The 17,803-nt window shown below is 37.7% G+C and overlaps 1 protein-coding gene across 1 annotated transcript in view; it reads left to right on the top strand.

Moving 5' to 3' along the window:
• SHC4 (SHC adaptor protein 4) overlaps positions 1-17,803 on the top strand; it is a 107,034-nt gene that overhangs the window by 80,929 nt on the left and 8,302 nt on the right. The window contains exons 7-10 of the mRNA XM_081049957.1: positions 2,206-2,329; positions 3,953-4,121; positions 6,257-6,317; positions 10,426-10,605. Of these exons, the coding sequence (XP_080906083.1) occupies positions 2,206-2,329; positions 3,953-4,121; positions 6,257-6,317; positions 10,426-10,605 (534 nt within the window). The remainder of the gene's footprint in view (positions 1-2,205; positions 2,330-3,952; positions 4,122-6,256; positions 6,318-10,425; positions 10,606-17,803) is intronic.

The following is a 17,803-nucleotide window of genomic DNA, read 5'->3' as shown; positions in this document are numbered from 1 at the left end:
CCTCTTCTTCCCCATCTTTATCTCCAGACATCTCTTTGATCTTAAGAAAAAATAAAATTACAAAAACTGTCATCTCTGGTTTGATATGATTTCTGGTCTTTATTTTTAAGTCGACCAGGAATTTATGAGATGAAAACAAAAGAATTCAAATGAATTACCATTTTTTATCATAATGTAACACAACTCTTTTGGCTCAACTGGAGGGTACATCTCCGAGGGCACTTTGCAGGTTTAAAAATCTGAGGCCTGACCAGGAAGGAGACCATTTCCACAAATGACCCAAGTAATTGTTCATACCACTCAATGGCCGTAAGAACCTGCCCCACTATGAGAGCTCATTGCAGGTCTCATTTCAGTAAAATTGAAGACAATTTCTCACAGTAGAATTATTGATGTGCTTCAGGGAAATCAGTATTTATTCATTCAAAATACATTTTTAAAACATCTGTGCATTGTCACTATGTGAAGCTACTGTAGAGAAAAAGAAATGTCAATAAAAAATATCAGTCTAAAGATAGACCAAACATTTTCTTTTGGTAGAAAGAATGTAAATTTATAGATATTCTTAATTGGGTTTCTAAAACTATAATTAGCTCCTTGTCTATTTCAGGATCCAAGTTGCTTCTGTAAAGGGACAACTTTATAAGAAATGATGAATAACTCTTGGAGATTTGACACCGTAGCATTGTTTGATTTAGTAATACCACACCCATGCCTTCCAAAAGTATTCAAAGACATAAATAAATCCTTTACGTAAACGTCAAGCTAATCTGAAATGACAATAATCTGATATTCTTTGAGATGATTATCAACATAAGGCTAAGAAGCACCATTGTAGGTTCTACAGTATAACCTGGTGTTATAGGCTCTTCAAATTCGATCAGATGTGAATGAATTGCCTCTTACTTTAAATAAATACAAAAGTATCCCAAGAAAATGCAAAGCATAAAATCATGATTCTAAGTCAACACAGTTAAATCATTCCATAAACACAGGTATCCCTTTTAGTAATGTGTTCCAGGATTGGTTTCATGGTTCTCAAGACCCACGATGATTCCTTGCTACCTAATTTAATTCCCCATGCACTCACTTAAGACTTTCTTATTCTCAGAGGATAGCTGACAGGTTTTTTTTTGTTGTTGTTTGTTTGTTTGTTTTTACAATATTCTTGTATGTATTTAACTGTTATCAAGCCTTTCCTCATCCCTCAGTTGTTCAGGCTATACAATATATATTTTAAAAAATTTCTCAGGAGACATTGCCTCTATCTTTGTCATCCTTAGGACTGTTTCTAAGCCATCTTTATGAAACTTCACATTCAAATAAATCTGCATATTCCAAGACCCTAAGCACGACATCATACTTTAACTGAGGCAAGAATGATATTCCACATAGTACGGAGATGAACGTATAGTCCCTGAACACATGCAGTCTCCTGTTTTTCTGTACAGCAGCAAATTTGTTAATTCATTTGTGATATTCTGTCAGCTGCCCCCTTCACAATTTATTTCTTCAATTTGTTGGTGAAAATGAGACCTTCCCAGTAACTACTTCTCAGAAAAAGTGTCTAAGAAAAAACATTTATTATCTTCTGGTAATGTCATCTTCATGAAATCTTGATTTTGATGCTTATTGAAGATACTTCTTCAGTGGGGTTTCAAAGGTGGGTTACCATACCATCACTGCTAGCTAGCAAAGACGGCAAAGGGATGGCTAGAGGATGAATATTCTATTATAAAGCTCCTATCTTCACTAGTAACTCATCCCACATTTGGAGGGTGGTGGGGAGGTTTGGAAAGTTGCCTTTTTCCAATCTTCTGTAGTATACCACGCCAGGCAAAGACTGACAACCTCATCTTCCCTTCAGATTGCTGCCCTAGCAGCCCTTGTATTGAATTTTAAAGCTAACACTGAAATGAATATTAGTCAAGATCAGTCTCCTTTTATAAAAATGTGGGCCCAAGATACCTGCCTTGAGACCAAAATTTGTAAGTGTTTTGAGATATTTAGAGGTAAAATATAAATGTTTCTTCTCTTTGAAACATAAGAAATATGAGGTATTGTTACACCATTTTAGAACCGATGAGAGTTTGTAATCCTACATCCTTATATTCAATTACCAGTCATGTTCTGGAAGTATTTTGACTTTATATAATCTTCTCTTACTGAAAATTTATTATAATTCTTTTGTATGTCCTTTTGCAGCCTGCCACATATTGGAATGCCGCAATGGAATGGCCCAAGACGTCATAAGTACCATAGGGCAGGCTTTTGAGCTCCGTTTTAAACAGTATTTGAAAAATCCTTCTTTGAATACTTCTTGTGAAAGGTCAGCTAAGAGTTCTGTAATTATTTGACTTATTATATTTTGTTTAATTTTAAAATTAATATGGCATTTTAAAATTGACTAATGAAATTAGTAATTTTTTTCTTACAAATAGGCACTGTTCCAGTACAAACTAATAGTGACATTTTCTATTTTTCTTCCATTCATATTTGTCCATATATTTCTTTTTGTGCTTAGTAATAAAATTAAAGGAGACACTTGAAGTGAGAAGGGATCAGCCACGTTTCTCTGATGTTATACAGAACTATGAATTAAGTAGTATCATAAAATAACAAACATCAACAAATTTCTCAGATCTGTTTCAATCCGAAATCCCTTGCATATCAATAAAAAAAATCAAGAATGAAGAGCAGAATAATAAGAATCAAATATTTACTGCAGGAATTCCTGTTAGTTTGCTGGTTTGCAATGTAAATAGACCAGCTCCAGTTAAATTGGCAGGGGTGGAATACACCCTGACCCAAGGATCTGGTTGTTCTGAGGCAGAAAGGACAGAAAGTTCGCAATGAAAGCTGAACCCTTTCAGGCCTGTCAGACCCACCACATGTGGAATTCAGTGGGACCCCTGGCTCACAGAATTCACGCCTGAGAAACGAAACTCTTGGGCACTTTTAAATGCATTTCTCCCCCTAATTGATCATTTTGTATGTCAACACACACTGGGTTTGGAGATAGCCCTGTATGAGGTGGTTTAGGATAGGGATTACCAGAAGGCCTTGATGTTGAATTTTTCCTGGGATAGTACTTACATCTTAGTGCTGTCATTTTGTTGACATGTTATGAACCCAGCAAAACTGTGTGTGTTGTCAGTGGAATTGGTTCATTTCAAAAGGACCTGATTTATTCTTTTTTCATAAGAAACTTTTATTAATTTCAATTTGGAAAAAAAGTACATTTGTGGGTATTTTTGGGGTTTTTTTTTGCCCTGTTTCAATTTTAAAAACAATGCATGTTTATATAAATCTACCCACTTGCCACATATGGTTCTAATATTTTTTTATGAATCCCATATACTCCTCCACATTTGTGCAGACAAGATAGCTGGCCATAGCTGTTTTTTTTTTTTTGTTTGCATCTTGGTTTAATAAACTGGGCCAGGCCCTCTCCCTGAAAATGTCTAAATTTTGAGCGAAACATTTACGAAATGTTACAAAGCTGGAGATACCCAGGAAAACTGTATTTTTATCTTACTGACAAAAATGCTTTATATTCAGGGAGTTCATATGTGTGTGTGTGTGTGTGTGTGTGTGTGTGTGTGTGTGTGTGTGTGTAGATATATCTGTATCTCTCTCTATATATATTTATATACACACCGTATATAGTTCATATGTATATATACTTTTAATTACTGGAGGGGAGACACAAAAGCATTTTTTTTTAGCACTTTTTGTTGGCTTACCCCACTTTAATTGTCTACAGAAATCTAAATAGCTCAACCATCTGGTTGCTTCCATCCAGATGTTTGATATCACTTAAGCACATCTGTAAACTTACGACATGCATGCAAAGTTTTTCAGGATGATTTGCATGGTTCTGATTCCTCTGCATACCCTACAGCATTTGAATTCCCGCCCAACCTCTTGGGGATTCTTTTTTCCCTTACAGTGAGGTGCGCACTGATGGCCCTCCTGAAGAGAGAGGGGATCATGAGTATTACAATGAAATACCGGGAAAGCACCCACCCTTAGGTGGTGTTTCAGACGTGCGGATCAAAGTTCAAGCCACAGAACAAATGGCTTACTGCCCCATACGGTGTGAAAAGTTGTGCTATTTGGTAAGTCATGTTTTATTGTTATTGGAACTCGCAATGAGATTCTGTCCTTATCACCAGAGAGCTTAATTTGAGGGTTTCCAAATGCTAGTTTGGAGAAAGTATCATCTTCCTCCGTACACAGCCAGACAGTGACTCATTGTCAGAGCCTGTAGTAGATCAGTTTTCCTCCTAATCCCCCAACCTCAGCCTCAGTCCATGACCTCACATCTCGCTTCCCTGGGAAGACTAGCGTGGTCCAACAAGCTACGTCAACTTTGCCCTTCCCATCTCCCAGTCTTCCTGTGTTCTCTTTGTTCTGTTCCTTAGTTACTGTCTCCACAGCTAATCTTTCCCCTGAGCTCCTGGTTCCATCCCCTCCTACCAACTCTGTGCCCTTGTTCTGGCCATCAACCTCTGTCTCAATCCTTGTTCTCTGCCTACCGGTTCTTTCCCTTGTGTCTGCAAGTAAATTTAGACTCCTCCAACTCAATGAATAATGTCCCACCTCCTTCTCATCTTCCTTTCACCCACAAATTTCTAGAAAAACCTGTCTTTATCTCTGCGTTCACATCCACACCACACATCTAAGATCTGAACTTTGCTTGACAACTTGAGAGAAGTTACTTTTCCATTGGTCACCAGGGTGTTTTTTTCTTTTCTTTTTTTTTTTTTTTTTTGGTCACCAATGGTTTAAACGCTAAATTGATTTCCTTCGTCAATATTTTGACTGTCTACATTTGTAAACAGTCAAATGTAGGCTGCCTCTTCTTTTCTTTTTGACCATTTCTGCTAGCTTCTAAAACATTTCTCATTTAAAAAAATAAATAAATAAATAAAATAAAAAATAAAACATTTCTCATCCTGCATGGGTACTTGCTGTTTTTCTTTCTTTCTTCGTGTTTTCCAAGTTTTATTATGAATGTTTTCAAACATACAGGGAAGTTGAAGGCATTATACAGTGGATACTCATATACTTACCATCTAGATTCTATAAGTAACATTTAACTGTATTTGCTGTCACCCTATGCAGTCATCTATCATCCATCAATCCATCTTATTTTTGATGTAAGTTGCATCTTTTCTTTTTCTATCCTGAACCTTTGCATCCCCTGCCTGGGGAACCCAAACCCCTGCCTCACCACCATACACGTACTTTTCGATGCTCTGCTCTTTGGTCTGGTTTCTTCTGTGGCATGCCACCTACATGTGCACTCCTCCAGCTTCTCTGTCAGTACCTCGCTCTCCAGCTATAATGGCATCATTGCTTGTTTATATCAAGATGGAAGTCCGCATTTTCTCCTTGACTCTGAAACAGGTTCCTCTGCTGAATCACTCATGTTTATTAATGGTACTGCTACTCTTTCACTAATCTACAGTCATTTGTTTTTCTCACACTTTGGGCCCCATATCAATTCAGTCTTTGAGACCTAGGATTCCATCATGAAAATATCTTTTGAATCTACACAACCTTTTCCATTCCTATTGCACCTTTTTAAGTTCTGGTCCTCACTTGCCCAGATGATTCTGAAAGCCCCTTCCTTTTCTCATTTTGTTCCCTTGAACCCTCCTGCATGGTACTGCCGGATTACTCTTTCTAAAACATAGACACTGCCCTTCTCAAAGGCATCAGTGGATCCCATTCCATTATTGAAGAGAGCCGTGTGTAGAAGGGATAATTGAAGCCTTTTGATGGCATGAGACTTTTAAGGATTGAAAAGTGAGGCTGGCACAAATCTCAGCAGAGGAGGGCTCCAGTCTGCCACTTCATGGTTAGACAGAGGTTTGCTAAATGGCCAGTGTTTAGACAAGTATCCTGGGAATCACACTTTCTGGCTGAGACTTGGATTGAGCCCTGGAAGGTGACCTCCCAAGCAGAAGCAGTGACCTTCAGGATACAGACCTCACGGTGGCAGCCTTGATGACCCCTATCCCAATCAGACCCATCTCTGCAGCTCCAAACCAGAGTATAACGAAAGGAGTTTGCACAGCCCCCCCAAATCTCAGTCTTTTGTTTTCACCTGTCAGACACTTGCTGTGTCAGAAAGTGATGTCTGCTGTCTTCTGCTGGGGCTATCACTAATGTTTTGTTTGGTTTTTTGAATGTTTATGAATGCACACTGTGTTTATAAATGTTTCACAATTTGTTGTTCCTGCAGCCTGGAAACTCCAAGTGCAGCAGTGTGTACGAGAACTGTTTGGAACAAAGCAGGGCGACAGGTAGGTACAATTGCCTTCTGCATCTGCCACTCTCCTTATTCCTTTTAAACCATGTAGTCGTGTGTGGCCCTTGCCCTTAAATACTTCATGGAAAAGGCAGGTGTATATAACTAAACACATAATACTGCAGCTGCAGGCTTCCCACATTCTGAGAGGCCCACAATGCCAGTTGTGTGGCACTTGGAAGGCTCATGGTTCTCCCGCTACCACACTATTGTTCTGCCTTATGGCGTATTTCACTGCTTTGACATCGTGAAAACTCTCACTGGAAGGGTACTTTCTCTGCTCAAAACTCAAGGGAATTCTACATCAAAGATCAGACAGTAGGCTAATGTGAAAATTAATGCTTGTCAAATCCATGAGGATTAAGATAAAACCTTTATTTCTGCTTGCCAAATGGAACAAAAAGAAATCTGAAATGTGAGACTCCCACTTAGGGTCCCTTCCACCCCATACTTGCCAGGGCATTAAATGTCTTATTACTGCTCATGATAATTGACGTTGGGCATAGGTTTTCCACAACGCAATGTAGGGCATCAAATATCAGATTGGAAATATATGTTCTTTTTTTTTTAAACTTATTGGGGTGACAATTGTTAGTAAAATTACATAGATTTCAGGTGTACAATTCTGTATTACATCAACTATAACTCCCATTGTGTGTTCACCATCCAGAGTCAGCTCTCCTTCCATCACATATATTTGATCTCCCTTGGAAACATATTTTCATAAAAACAAGTTATACTGCTAGGTAGTTCATTTTATTCTGATAACTCATTGAAAGTCTTTATTTCTTTAGGAATTAAAGCTTTGCAGCTTTAGATGGAGAGATAACTGGACAGTATAAATAATTCAGTGGAGGGTAGAGTTGGATAACCACACTTAGGGACATAAATTAAATTAGCAGGAACTTGTCCTCTAGGAGGTAGTCATTTCCAAGGATACTTTTGTATTTCTTAGGGAATTATGCCAAAGTACTCTATTAATTGTGTTATTTTTATACAGTGAGGAAATATGAGGATACTGTTTTAGGTACGCTATGATTACCACCTTCCTCCGGTCTGCAAAAATAATAGGAGTAGTGTGCTAAGGCAGTATTTAAAAATCTTCAAAAACATGGCTCCTTTTCATAGAAATTAAAATTTCATGCCATTCTTTAAAGTTATTTAAAATTTCAAACGAATTGTTAATAATACGACTAAAACAAATTAAATTAGTGGTAAGTATAAATGTCCTTTTAAAACTGTGCTCCCTACGAGATATAATTCCTTCCTCCCTCCCCCCTTCCTTTATTCTGTAAATCCCTAACCTAAGGATTTAATAGTCAGGAACATACTACATATGCCCTGTCATATTGTAACTATTTTCTACCCGTGCTGAAGCCTACTTGGAAATATCTCCATGCTCTGTTTTATCTCATTTGATGTTCTTCATTTATTCAACAATTTACTCAATGGTTGTTTATGAGGCCCTGCTGTGTGGGTCAAGCACTGAGCTACAACATTGTTTCCTGAAAAAAGTAGGTTCTGACTTCTGGTGGGAAGCAGATCGCTAGGAAGCCATATCCCCCAGACCTCAGCCACTAAGACAATGGAGGGACAGAAGTGGCCTTCCTATTGTGATAGGAAGGATTTTCCGAACTCAGTGTCCTTTCATCCACGGACACCCAGAAATTAGGTGTTCCTGTCTTGGGGCCTGCCTGTGACTACTTGGGCATATGTTTAAAAAGTGATCTGAAATTCTTGACCAGTGAGCAAATTAATAGCAGTTGCTATTAATAGCAAATAGACATTTTTATGGGTTTTCCCAGAGATTCATACGTAAGCATTTGAGAAACACCTATACAAATATTTTCAATAAGTTTTGGCTTTTCCTCCCAAGACATTTATTTATTCAAATATTGACTTAAAACTTGAATTCCGGTGTGTTATAAATACTGCAATAGGCTTCTGGTTGTTGAAGGAGTTAATTGTATTTATTGCCAGATGTATAAAAGATTTCTATCCTTCATAATAAATTCCCTTATGGAAAAAATAATTAGCAAAATAGAATAATATTTCCCCAACCTTCAACTTAAAATGGAAATGTTGATATTTTTAATCAAAAAGATGTTAAATTCCCACAAACCCTAAGGGCTTGCACTTAAAAACATTGGTACTTATAGTATCTACACTGTGCAGATATTTATTTTCTGCTACAGATCTTCTCTTAAGCAGGTTGGATAGGTTCTCAGAGTAATACTTGGCACAGAGAACTTTTGAAATGCATAATGGCTGGCATGTGTGGTTGAGCTTTCATCAACCACACACTTTACCCTAGAAAGATTTTAAATTTGGGTGCAAATTTGGGCAAAATTTTTAAATTTGAGATACTTTTTTTTTTAAATTTAAGACAACATTGCTGACTTAAATATAATGGCACATTTTTGAAAAAGGAATGGTAGTTTTCACAAGAGACATTGGCGCTTTTGTGCATAGTCAACTTGATGTGGTCAGCTCACGTCAGTGCTGTGTGAGGGGCAGACAAGTCAGCGCCCTGTGCTAAAGGTTGGCTCAGGGTCTTCAGAACATGGTGGGATCAAATATGCTAAGAAAGGAAAACTGGGTAGACATTCAGTCATCTGTTCACTCAGCTGACAGATGTTTTTCTTTTGTGCATTGTGCTTTCTACCAGGCATTGAAGATGCAAAACATACACTGGTAAAGCTTCTAGTCTCTCTCAAGGACTTAAGGAATCTGTGGTCTCCAGGGGAAGACAGACAAGTAAACAGATACCTACAGTTTATCATGGAGTGGCATCTTACCCAGTCTTGGGGAGGGAAGGACTTAAGGGAAGGCTTCCTGAAGGAGGTTAATTCAGAGCAAAATCTTAAAGGACAAATGGGAGTTAGCTAAAGAAAGGGAAGGGGTGGATACTGTAGCAAGAGTTAAGCATCATATGCAGAGATCCAGCATCAGTGAATAAATGCACAACTGAGCAGTGATAGGAACTATTCATTGAATGTCTGCTACGAGGCATGTGCTCGTAGTAGTATGCTCAGTGAATGTCTCACCCACATTCTTTCATTCAATCCTCACAACTGTATTTTAACCGAGGCACCCCCATTTTACAGGTATGAAAACTGACATTTAGAGGGGTTAAGTAATTTTCCCCAGGCCACACAAATAGTATGAGGCACCACAGGAATCTGAACTCGCGTCCATGTTAATTTAAAAGCAAATCTCTTACAAACGCTTTTGATCGTATTCCACTTTCAGTAAACTTTTAGGAGCAGATAGTCCTAAATAAATGATAATTCAATCATGTATAAGTTATATACACATACTGGTATATTATGCATATATTATGAAACACAAAAATAGAAAATTTCAGTTAGAGTTAATAATAAACATTTAAAGAAACTCTTGCTAATTACAATGGCTGAATACTATCATTAGATAATATTTCAAGGCCTGATATACATTTAGAGTATTAAATGATAAAGAAAATTGACATGTATAGAATTGCATGCAGGGAGAGAGGACAGAGTAAGGGGACAGGAGGAGATAACCTGAGGGGTGAGTCCTTTCTGTTAAATAACAATGAACATCAGCAGTTGGTACAAGGCTGAGCTTGGCAACATAAAACTCTGGGCATAGAGAGAAGTTAGACTTCCTGTTCTTAATAATTTTAAATGAAGTAATGAGTTTTTTGAAAAGGAGTTTAAATAATGATATTCAAGGTCCACAGGGCATGTGTGTTTTCTGTGTGCCTGGACTGCAGTCCTGAGAGTATTGTGTGCGGGTTTGTGCTGTTTGCTGGACATCAGCCCCTCCCCCCACACTTCTCCTCTTTCGGGCTCTTCCTGCTCCTTTCCTGTCTTCTGTAGAAACAATGAGTCAGCTGAGGAGAGGGCCAGGGAGGGGCAGGAAGGCCAATAACAGGGAGTTTTGCTTCAAAGTCCAGAGCATATCTTGTTTTTCACAAGTCACATCTAAAAGTCAGTATTCAGTCCTTATATGTGATGGGGGTGACTTTTCTCCTCCTATCAATTCTAGACTCAAACATGATTTTATTTATTGTTTGTAAAGCAAAAACATGATACACTGATCATAACTAATCACTACAGGTAATGCCCATGAGAGAGGGGTGCAGGCCCAAAGAGACACCTCATTAATGAAGCATACGTGTCGAGTGGATCTCTTCGACGACCCCTGCTATATTAATACACAGGCTCTTCAGAGTACACTTGGCTCTGCCCGAAATCAAAGCTCAGCTCACTCACTGGGGAGCCCATGGCACTGTGAAAGTAAGTACCTACTCACTGACTGTATTAGTTTCCTATGGCTGCCATAACACATTACCACAAACCAGATGTCTTAAAACAGCAGACGTTTATAGTTTCACAGTTCTGTAGGCCAGACACCCTAAATCAAGATGTCAGCTGGTTGGTTCCTTCTGGAAGTTCTGGAAGAGAATCTCTTTCATGCCTCTTGCCTAGTTCCTTGGTTTGTAAGCACATCTGTCCATTTCCTGCCTCAGTCTTCACACCTGTGTCTCCCTCTTCTTTCTCTTACAGGAAAACAGTCTCTGAATGTAGGGCCCATCTAAATCCAGAAAGATCTCATCTTGAGATCCTTAATGACATCTGCAAAGACCTTTTTTCCCTAATTAGGTCGCATTCATAGATACTGGGTGTTGGGCCTTGAATCTATCCTTTTAAGGTTACTATTCAACTCACTACACTGTCTCTCATTTTGAAGAAGGTTATTTTCTTGGCCTCATTTTCAGGGAGCTAAAAAGGATACTTTCTTATCTCGATCCCTCACCACAGTTAATAACAACACTTTGTGGAGATGTTATGGATTTCAAGATTTTGGGACTTTGATTTTGAATAATCTTTTAAAATACTTTAACTCCCAACTTTTGGTTTCTGCTGTGTGCTCTTGCTGAAGGAAGGGCTGTCAAAGCCAGGAGATAATTTTGAATTTGTTTGTTTGCATGAGGAACAATGGCCATGATTTTGGTTCTGTTTAGTGATGGTGTTAATTTTATTCATTACAAAACCCCTTAGTAAGTCATCTATCTATGCAGCATTAAAACAAGATGGCTCCTTTCTTCAACCATACATTGTGAATAAAATGCAGTAAGATTTTAATATTAAAATGCATCACTCTCCTGCCAAATTGCTCCTAGGGGTAAATGCATAAACAGGAACATAAATAAATAAAAGCAAAATAAGCCAAAAGCCTACAATAAACTGAAAAATAAATAAACAAAAAATGCTTTTCATAACATATTGAAGCTTATTGGGTTCAGAGATTGGGTTGGTGTCAAATTTGATTCATTCCAAAGATGGAGAACCAGTTGCTGAACAAGTCCTTTCACTAACCCAGGAAGTCTTTCTAGACCTGCCAAGGCAACTTGACAGCTAGCACGGCCAAATGACAAGGTGAAATTTAAAAGGAAATTTTGCTGAGCCTGGACTTAACCAGATCACCTTAACTCTCTGGAGTAAGAAACAAAGGTCTTCATTGCCAGCCAGGTGGCCAATGGGCCATCTTCTTGCAAGCTCTCCAAGATCACTCTTGGCTCCCAGACAATCCTGTTGGGTTCTCTGGAAACAGACACTGAGATGGGCTTGTCATGCAGGGTCTTTATTGGGATCTGTATAAGGAAGGGAGGGGGAAGAAGCAGGCTTGGGTAGAGGGAGAGATGGAACTACCGTGCAGGCCTGACAAAGCCTCAGCCAACCCTACAGGCAGCAAATGGGCCTGTCAGAGTTGCCCAACATTGGGCCCAAAGGACTGGGCCTTTTAGCCCCACTTATCTCAGTCTTAGGATATGGGCTACGTGAGGGCTTGCGGGGCAGCTCTCTGCCGCTGAGGCAGATCCTGAAGGCTGGCTGCTGACACCTGGAGCACTTGGTCCTTCCTTGAAGGGCTCTGGATAGTGCATCTCTGTGTCCACCACAGAGGGCATCTTGTCCCATGGATAATGGGATATGCCATTATTTCTGCAGTGAACTTCATTATGGAGTATCCTATGTGGGTAAGGTAACATTTGTTAGAGGGACAGCTTTTTGAAAAAGGGTTTCTGGACCTCAGGCTTTAAAAGGAATTTTATAAGAGTATATATTTGATAGGTTCCATTTTATGGACTTTTCAGAGCAGCAACATATTATTAGAAATATGGTACAAGTTAGGTGATCTGATCTATTCCTTGATTCACAATTGCAGTTCCTTTATAATCAAGTCTTTAATGTTAAAAATCTTCATAACTCAAGCAAAGAAACTTTGCCTTTTGTCATAGACAATTTAATAATATGAAAAGGCAAAATTAATCCAACCTGCCATTGGTTGAAAGTCAGTGAGGCCTGCTGTATCCAAAATTGTAATGTCAAATGTGTTTTCACTGACTCCAGACTTCTTTTTTCATCTTTTTTTCCTCCCCCTGACCTAATAGCAACATGTTGGATAATTTAGGCCTCTAATACTCTCTCGTTTTTTATTTCCTATTTGGATTTAATGTACTATAGCTCTCTTGGGCTTCTTACTATCCCCCTGAGATTAATTTCAGCCTAGCATCACTCCCTCCAAAAATTTAAATCCAATACCAAAAGTATAAATTGACTTAAGAGTCAATTTATGTATAAGTTATGTATAAACTTAAAAGTATAAGTTGACTTAAGAAAATTGAGTAGAGTTGGAGTAGGAATAACATTGTGCATACTTTTTTGCAAAGTATCTTAAATACCCATATACCTTTTAACCTTTCTCCCCTACTGTTTCCTTCTATTTCTTTCTTTCCTCCCTCAAAAATCCTCTTTTGCTTCTCCGGTCATACTTAACCCCTCTTATTCAGGCAAAAGCTTACTGACTAGTTTGGTAAAATAAAGCAAGAGTAAATCTAGAGACATGAACCTAATATCTGTCAAGCATGCCTTCAAGGCTTCTCAATTCATCATAGCACATTACCAACATAGCAAGAGCTCAGACACAGTCTTAATTCTTGTCAAACATGGCAGAATACATTAGACAGTATGCTGTCTAATTTTGATATTGATTTATTATTAACTTCAGTTTCAGCTTCCATAACAAAGAAACCCTCAAAATACCATAGTGTAAAAAGGACTGAAGTTAATTTATTTTACCCGATAACCCAAAGATTGGTGGTACAGGTCTGGTAGGACCTTTGTCATTCTTGACACCTGGCTTCAGTTTGTGATCTAAGATGGCTGCTTGGGATCTCACCGTCACATCTGTGTTCAACCAGAGGGAAGAGAGCAGGGCAAGAGGAATGCACATACATTCCTTTAAAGGACACGACCCAGAAGTGGCAGACATCATTTCTTTTCACGTGCTATTGGTGGAACTAGGGCTTGTGGCCATCCCTAGCTTCAAAGAGGCTAGAAAAGTGAGTCTAGCTGGGTGGCCATGAGCCCAGCTAAAATTTAAGAGTTCTATAATGTAATGAAAGGGAGAATATATTGGCAGACAACAGTCTGCTACAGCACACTTTTCTGCTACCCAAATACCCATGAACTCTTCTTTTCGCATAGAACATACTTGCCCCCTCCCAAACAAAGACATTGCAATACCCCATATGATTACAACATCCAGCCTAAAACTCCATGGTGGTGATGTGAGTCCTCTCCATCAAGATTGGGGAGGGAATCCTTATAATTTGTCACTTGTCTGCCCTCTCCGCAAGCGAAATTGGTGGAATTGGAATAAGATAACCACAATACAAACTCATATTCCCAAAAGGGAAGCATGCACAGCACACAGCAGTCACTGGTTCACAGTGATTACCAAATTCTGCCAGGCAGTGATAGTAAAGGCTCCCTGAGATGGAATTACACAAAGTGATTTGCTTGGACTCTGTTTTCGCTTTGTGAGAGGAGCCTCCTTGTCTATTGTCATCTATGGGCTGGGTCTGTGCCTTCTGTGCCATTATCCTCTATGTGTATATTTCAAGTGGATGCTGGAGAATGCGCCCTTTCTTGGGGCTTCACCACCTTTAAAGCCCATTTCCTACTGGTGTGAGCTTGAGAGATTGGAGTTCACTTTAGAAGTCTCACAGCCATAGACCACCAGAAGGGATTGTGATTTCTTTGGCAATGTAATTTCCTAAAAAACTTAGTAGGATTTTGCTTTATTCACTTAGAATCAGTTCTGCATGAAATTTCCCATAATATTCCTTTATTATTCTCTTGCTGCCAGAAGGATGCCTTCTCTCTTTCTTGTTATTGGTACTTTCTATAGTCTCTCTTCTTTTCTTGATCAGTGTCCATTGAGATTTGTTAATTTAATTGATCTTTCCAAAGTATCCAGGTTTTGGTTTAATTTTGTCTATTTTTGTTTTCTGTTTCATTGATTTCCATTTTTATCTTTATTATATCTTCCTTCTATTTGCTTTGGATTAACTTTTTCTCTTCTTTATCCAGCTTCTACTATATTTTCTTCTGTCAGCTTTATATTTTTATTTCTATAATAAGACATGTATTCCACTTGAACTTTATATTTGATATGAGGTAGAAAGTCTAGTAATATTATCTATGTAAAGATCCAGTTTTCCAAACATCATTGACTAAATCTCCTCTTTCTTTAATGTCAATCTCTATTGTACTAGATTACTCCTATGTATGTTAATCTGTTTCTGAGCCTCCTAGATATGTGAATAGTTTTTCTATTGACCCATTTGCCTGTTCTATACCAGTATATTAATTGCAATATACTAGTTACTATGGCTTTGTAATATATTTTAGTAGACATGTGATTCTTTCTTTATGTTACAGATAATTTTTCTCTGGGTAGTATCTTAGCCTTTCATTTATGCTTAACATTTTATGTTAACATCTTTTAGTAGCAACTTCTTAGACACCTTATAGAGTGGTCATAGTTTTTCCCCTCAATAATCCAAGTAAGTTCCTATTTGATAATTTTCACACACAAGTGACCCATACTGATAAACAATATACAGTTGATTCTTATTATTCATGAATTCCATATTTGAGAATTTGCTCAGTCACTAAAATTTATTTGTAACCCCCAAATCCAAACTCATGGCACTTCTGTGGTGATTTGTGGACATATGCAGAGCAACAGAAAATTTGAGTTGCCCCGTGCACACATTCCCAGCTGAGGTCAAACAAGGCAGTCCTTTGCCTTTTTGTTTTAACTTTCATATTGTAAACAAGTGTTCTATTACTATTTATTTAGTGCCACGTTTTCCACATTTTGTGATATTTCTTGATGATTTTGCTGTTTAAAATGGCCTCTAAGTATAGTGCTGAAGTTCTGTCTAGTGTTCCCAAGCTCCAGAAGGCTGTGATATGCCTTACAGAGAAAATATGTGTTAGATAAGCTTCATTTGGGCATGGGTTATAGTGATACGGGCTGTGAGTTCAGTGTTAATGAGTCAGTAATATATAGTAAATGTGGTGTCTTGAGACAGAAACACATGTAAAACAAGGCTATGTGTGATTGATAAAAATGTTGTGCCTTGAGGCTTGGAGGAACTTCACCCTGCAATTCCCCTAGGGACAATGGTTCACTTTGCACTAATTCAGTGTTCATGGCAACTTTAAAAATTGTAACAACATGACTAAAGAGAATTGGCTACTTGTGGTCCTCCTGAATCAGAGATGAAGTCGTTGTAACATGACGTGGGGAGAAAAGGGTACACTTTTCTTCTCACAACAGAAAACTGAGGATTGTCCCCTAATCCTGATACTCTTCTCACAAGTTTATATCCTCTTCTGATTTTTTTTTCAGTTATGTGGTTATCCTTACTTTTGTGTATATTTTTAATTCTATACACAGTTATTTCGCAGTCCTTTGATAATATAATAATCAATATTATCAAAAATATCTTTTCACATGTGCTTTTAAAAAACTGAATGCATCAATATGCTGTCTTCAGAGTTCACATTGGTTTCTTTAAATGTCTCACCCCCCTCCCTTACTTGCAATTGTTTATTTCAGATTTTACATGTTAGATTTTTTTCTCTTTCCTAAGCTGTATTCCCCCTTTCAAAGGTTTTGTGCATCAGATACATATGGGTGTGGATATTCATATGTATCTTGTGTTTTCCTGAAGTTTTAATTGTGAACAATTTGTCTTTAGTTACTAATGGAACTCCAAGATGATATGATTATTTTCTTCCATGATCCTCTCACTTTTCGCTTTTTTGGTTTCAATTAGAATGACCTTTCTTGCTGCTTCCTTAAACTTCACTACTTCTAAGAAAATATATCAAGCCAACAATTTAATATTGTATGGAAATTATATATAAATAACTACATTTAAATTATGCTTATTGTCCTCAAACTCAACTTTGTGTAAGGAAAGGACCACGATAATAGATAATGTACCACCATGTTAAGAGTGGTTATATTTATTGATAGGACCACTGGTGATTAATTTTCTTTATTTTTTCCAAGATTTGAAAAAATTATCATGTATAACTTTTAAAATTCAAACAAAAATTTACAAAAGTCTGTGAGATATTCTCTTTTAGTAGAAATAGATTTTTAGCAAATGTTTGAATGATTGAAATTTCCTAGCACAGTATATCTTGTCCTTGTGCTAATTTGGGAAACCATGTTAGCAAAATAATGTCCACATCCTCTGGCTGGCCCATGATCTGTTGCCTCTTTTCAAGATGATATAATGTCTGTTTTTCTTTTGTTTTGTCCTTGTCTAAAAGCTCTCCACCATAATCTCAGAATAAACCAAAAGCCATCGTGCACTGCGATGTGTGTGCCCACACACATGTATGCGTGCTTCTCCTCCACACTTGCAAAAACACTTTCTCTCTTACACACATAAACACACACAACTACTCATCAGAAGTTCCCCATTATGCTTGAAAGCAGACAGCACTAAGTCCAACCTCAAGTATTATTCATCAAATCTAGACACATTTCTTTAGGCTTTTTCTAGTGACAATTGAAAGACCTGATTGTTTGTAAAAGAGAATATTTATAGCCACTAGACATAGACAAAAGATATTTTTAAAAGATATACTTGTGAATGTGGCATCATGACTGTGTTATGCAGAGAGAGTTCTTAAGGAGGGACGAAACTATAACATATTAACAGGAGAAGTGCCTTATGTCCACAGGGTACTTGTTCCCTGTATCAGCGACTTTATAGGATTGTCACGTATAAGATGTAAAACTCAAAATCAAGAAGGATTTTTCATTTATGAGACCCTTGCATAAGGACACATAAACACCCCTTTGCATTTATAAATGCAAAGATATCTTATTTATAAAGATAAAGGCTGGTTTCTACTGCAAAAGGTCTTTTGCATTTAAAAAGACAAAATCTGATTTCTATGGTTATTTTCCTGGTTAATTTGCTATATTAAACATATGACTTTTAGCTAGATTTAGACATAAGAATTTTATGTTATTACTTCTGGAGATGCTGTAAATCATCCTGATAGCCTTGTTAAATACTAAGGACCTTGGTGAGTACAGGAGTAGAGTGGCAAG

This window comes from Rhinolophus hipposideros (genome assembly GCF_964194185.1).
Source record: "Rhinolophus hipposideros genome assembly, chromosome: 5".
NCBI classification, from domain to species: domain Eukaryota; kingdom Metazoa; phylum Chordata; class Mammalia; order Chiroptera; family Rhinolophidae; genus Rhinolophus; species Rhinolophus hipposideros.
This window is presented reverse-complemented; position numbering and strand designations above follow the sequence as displayed.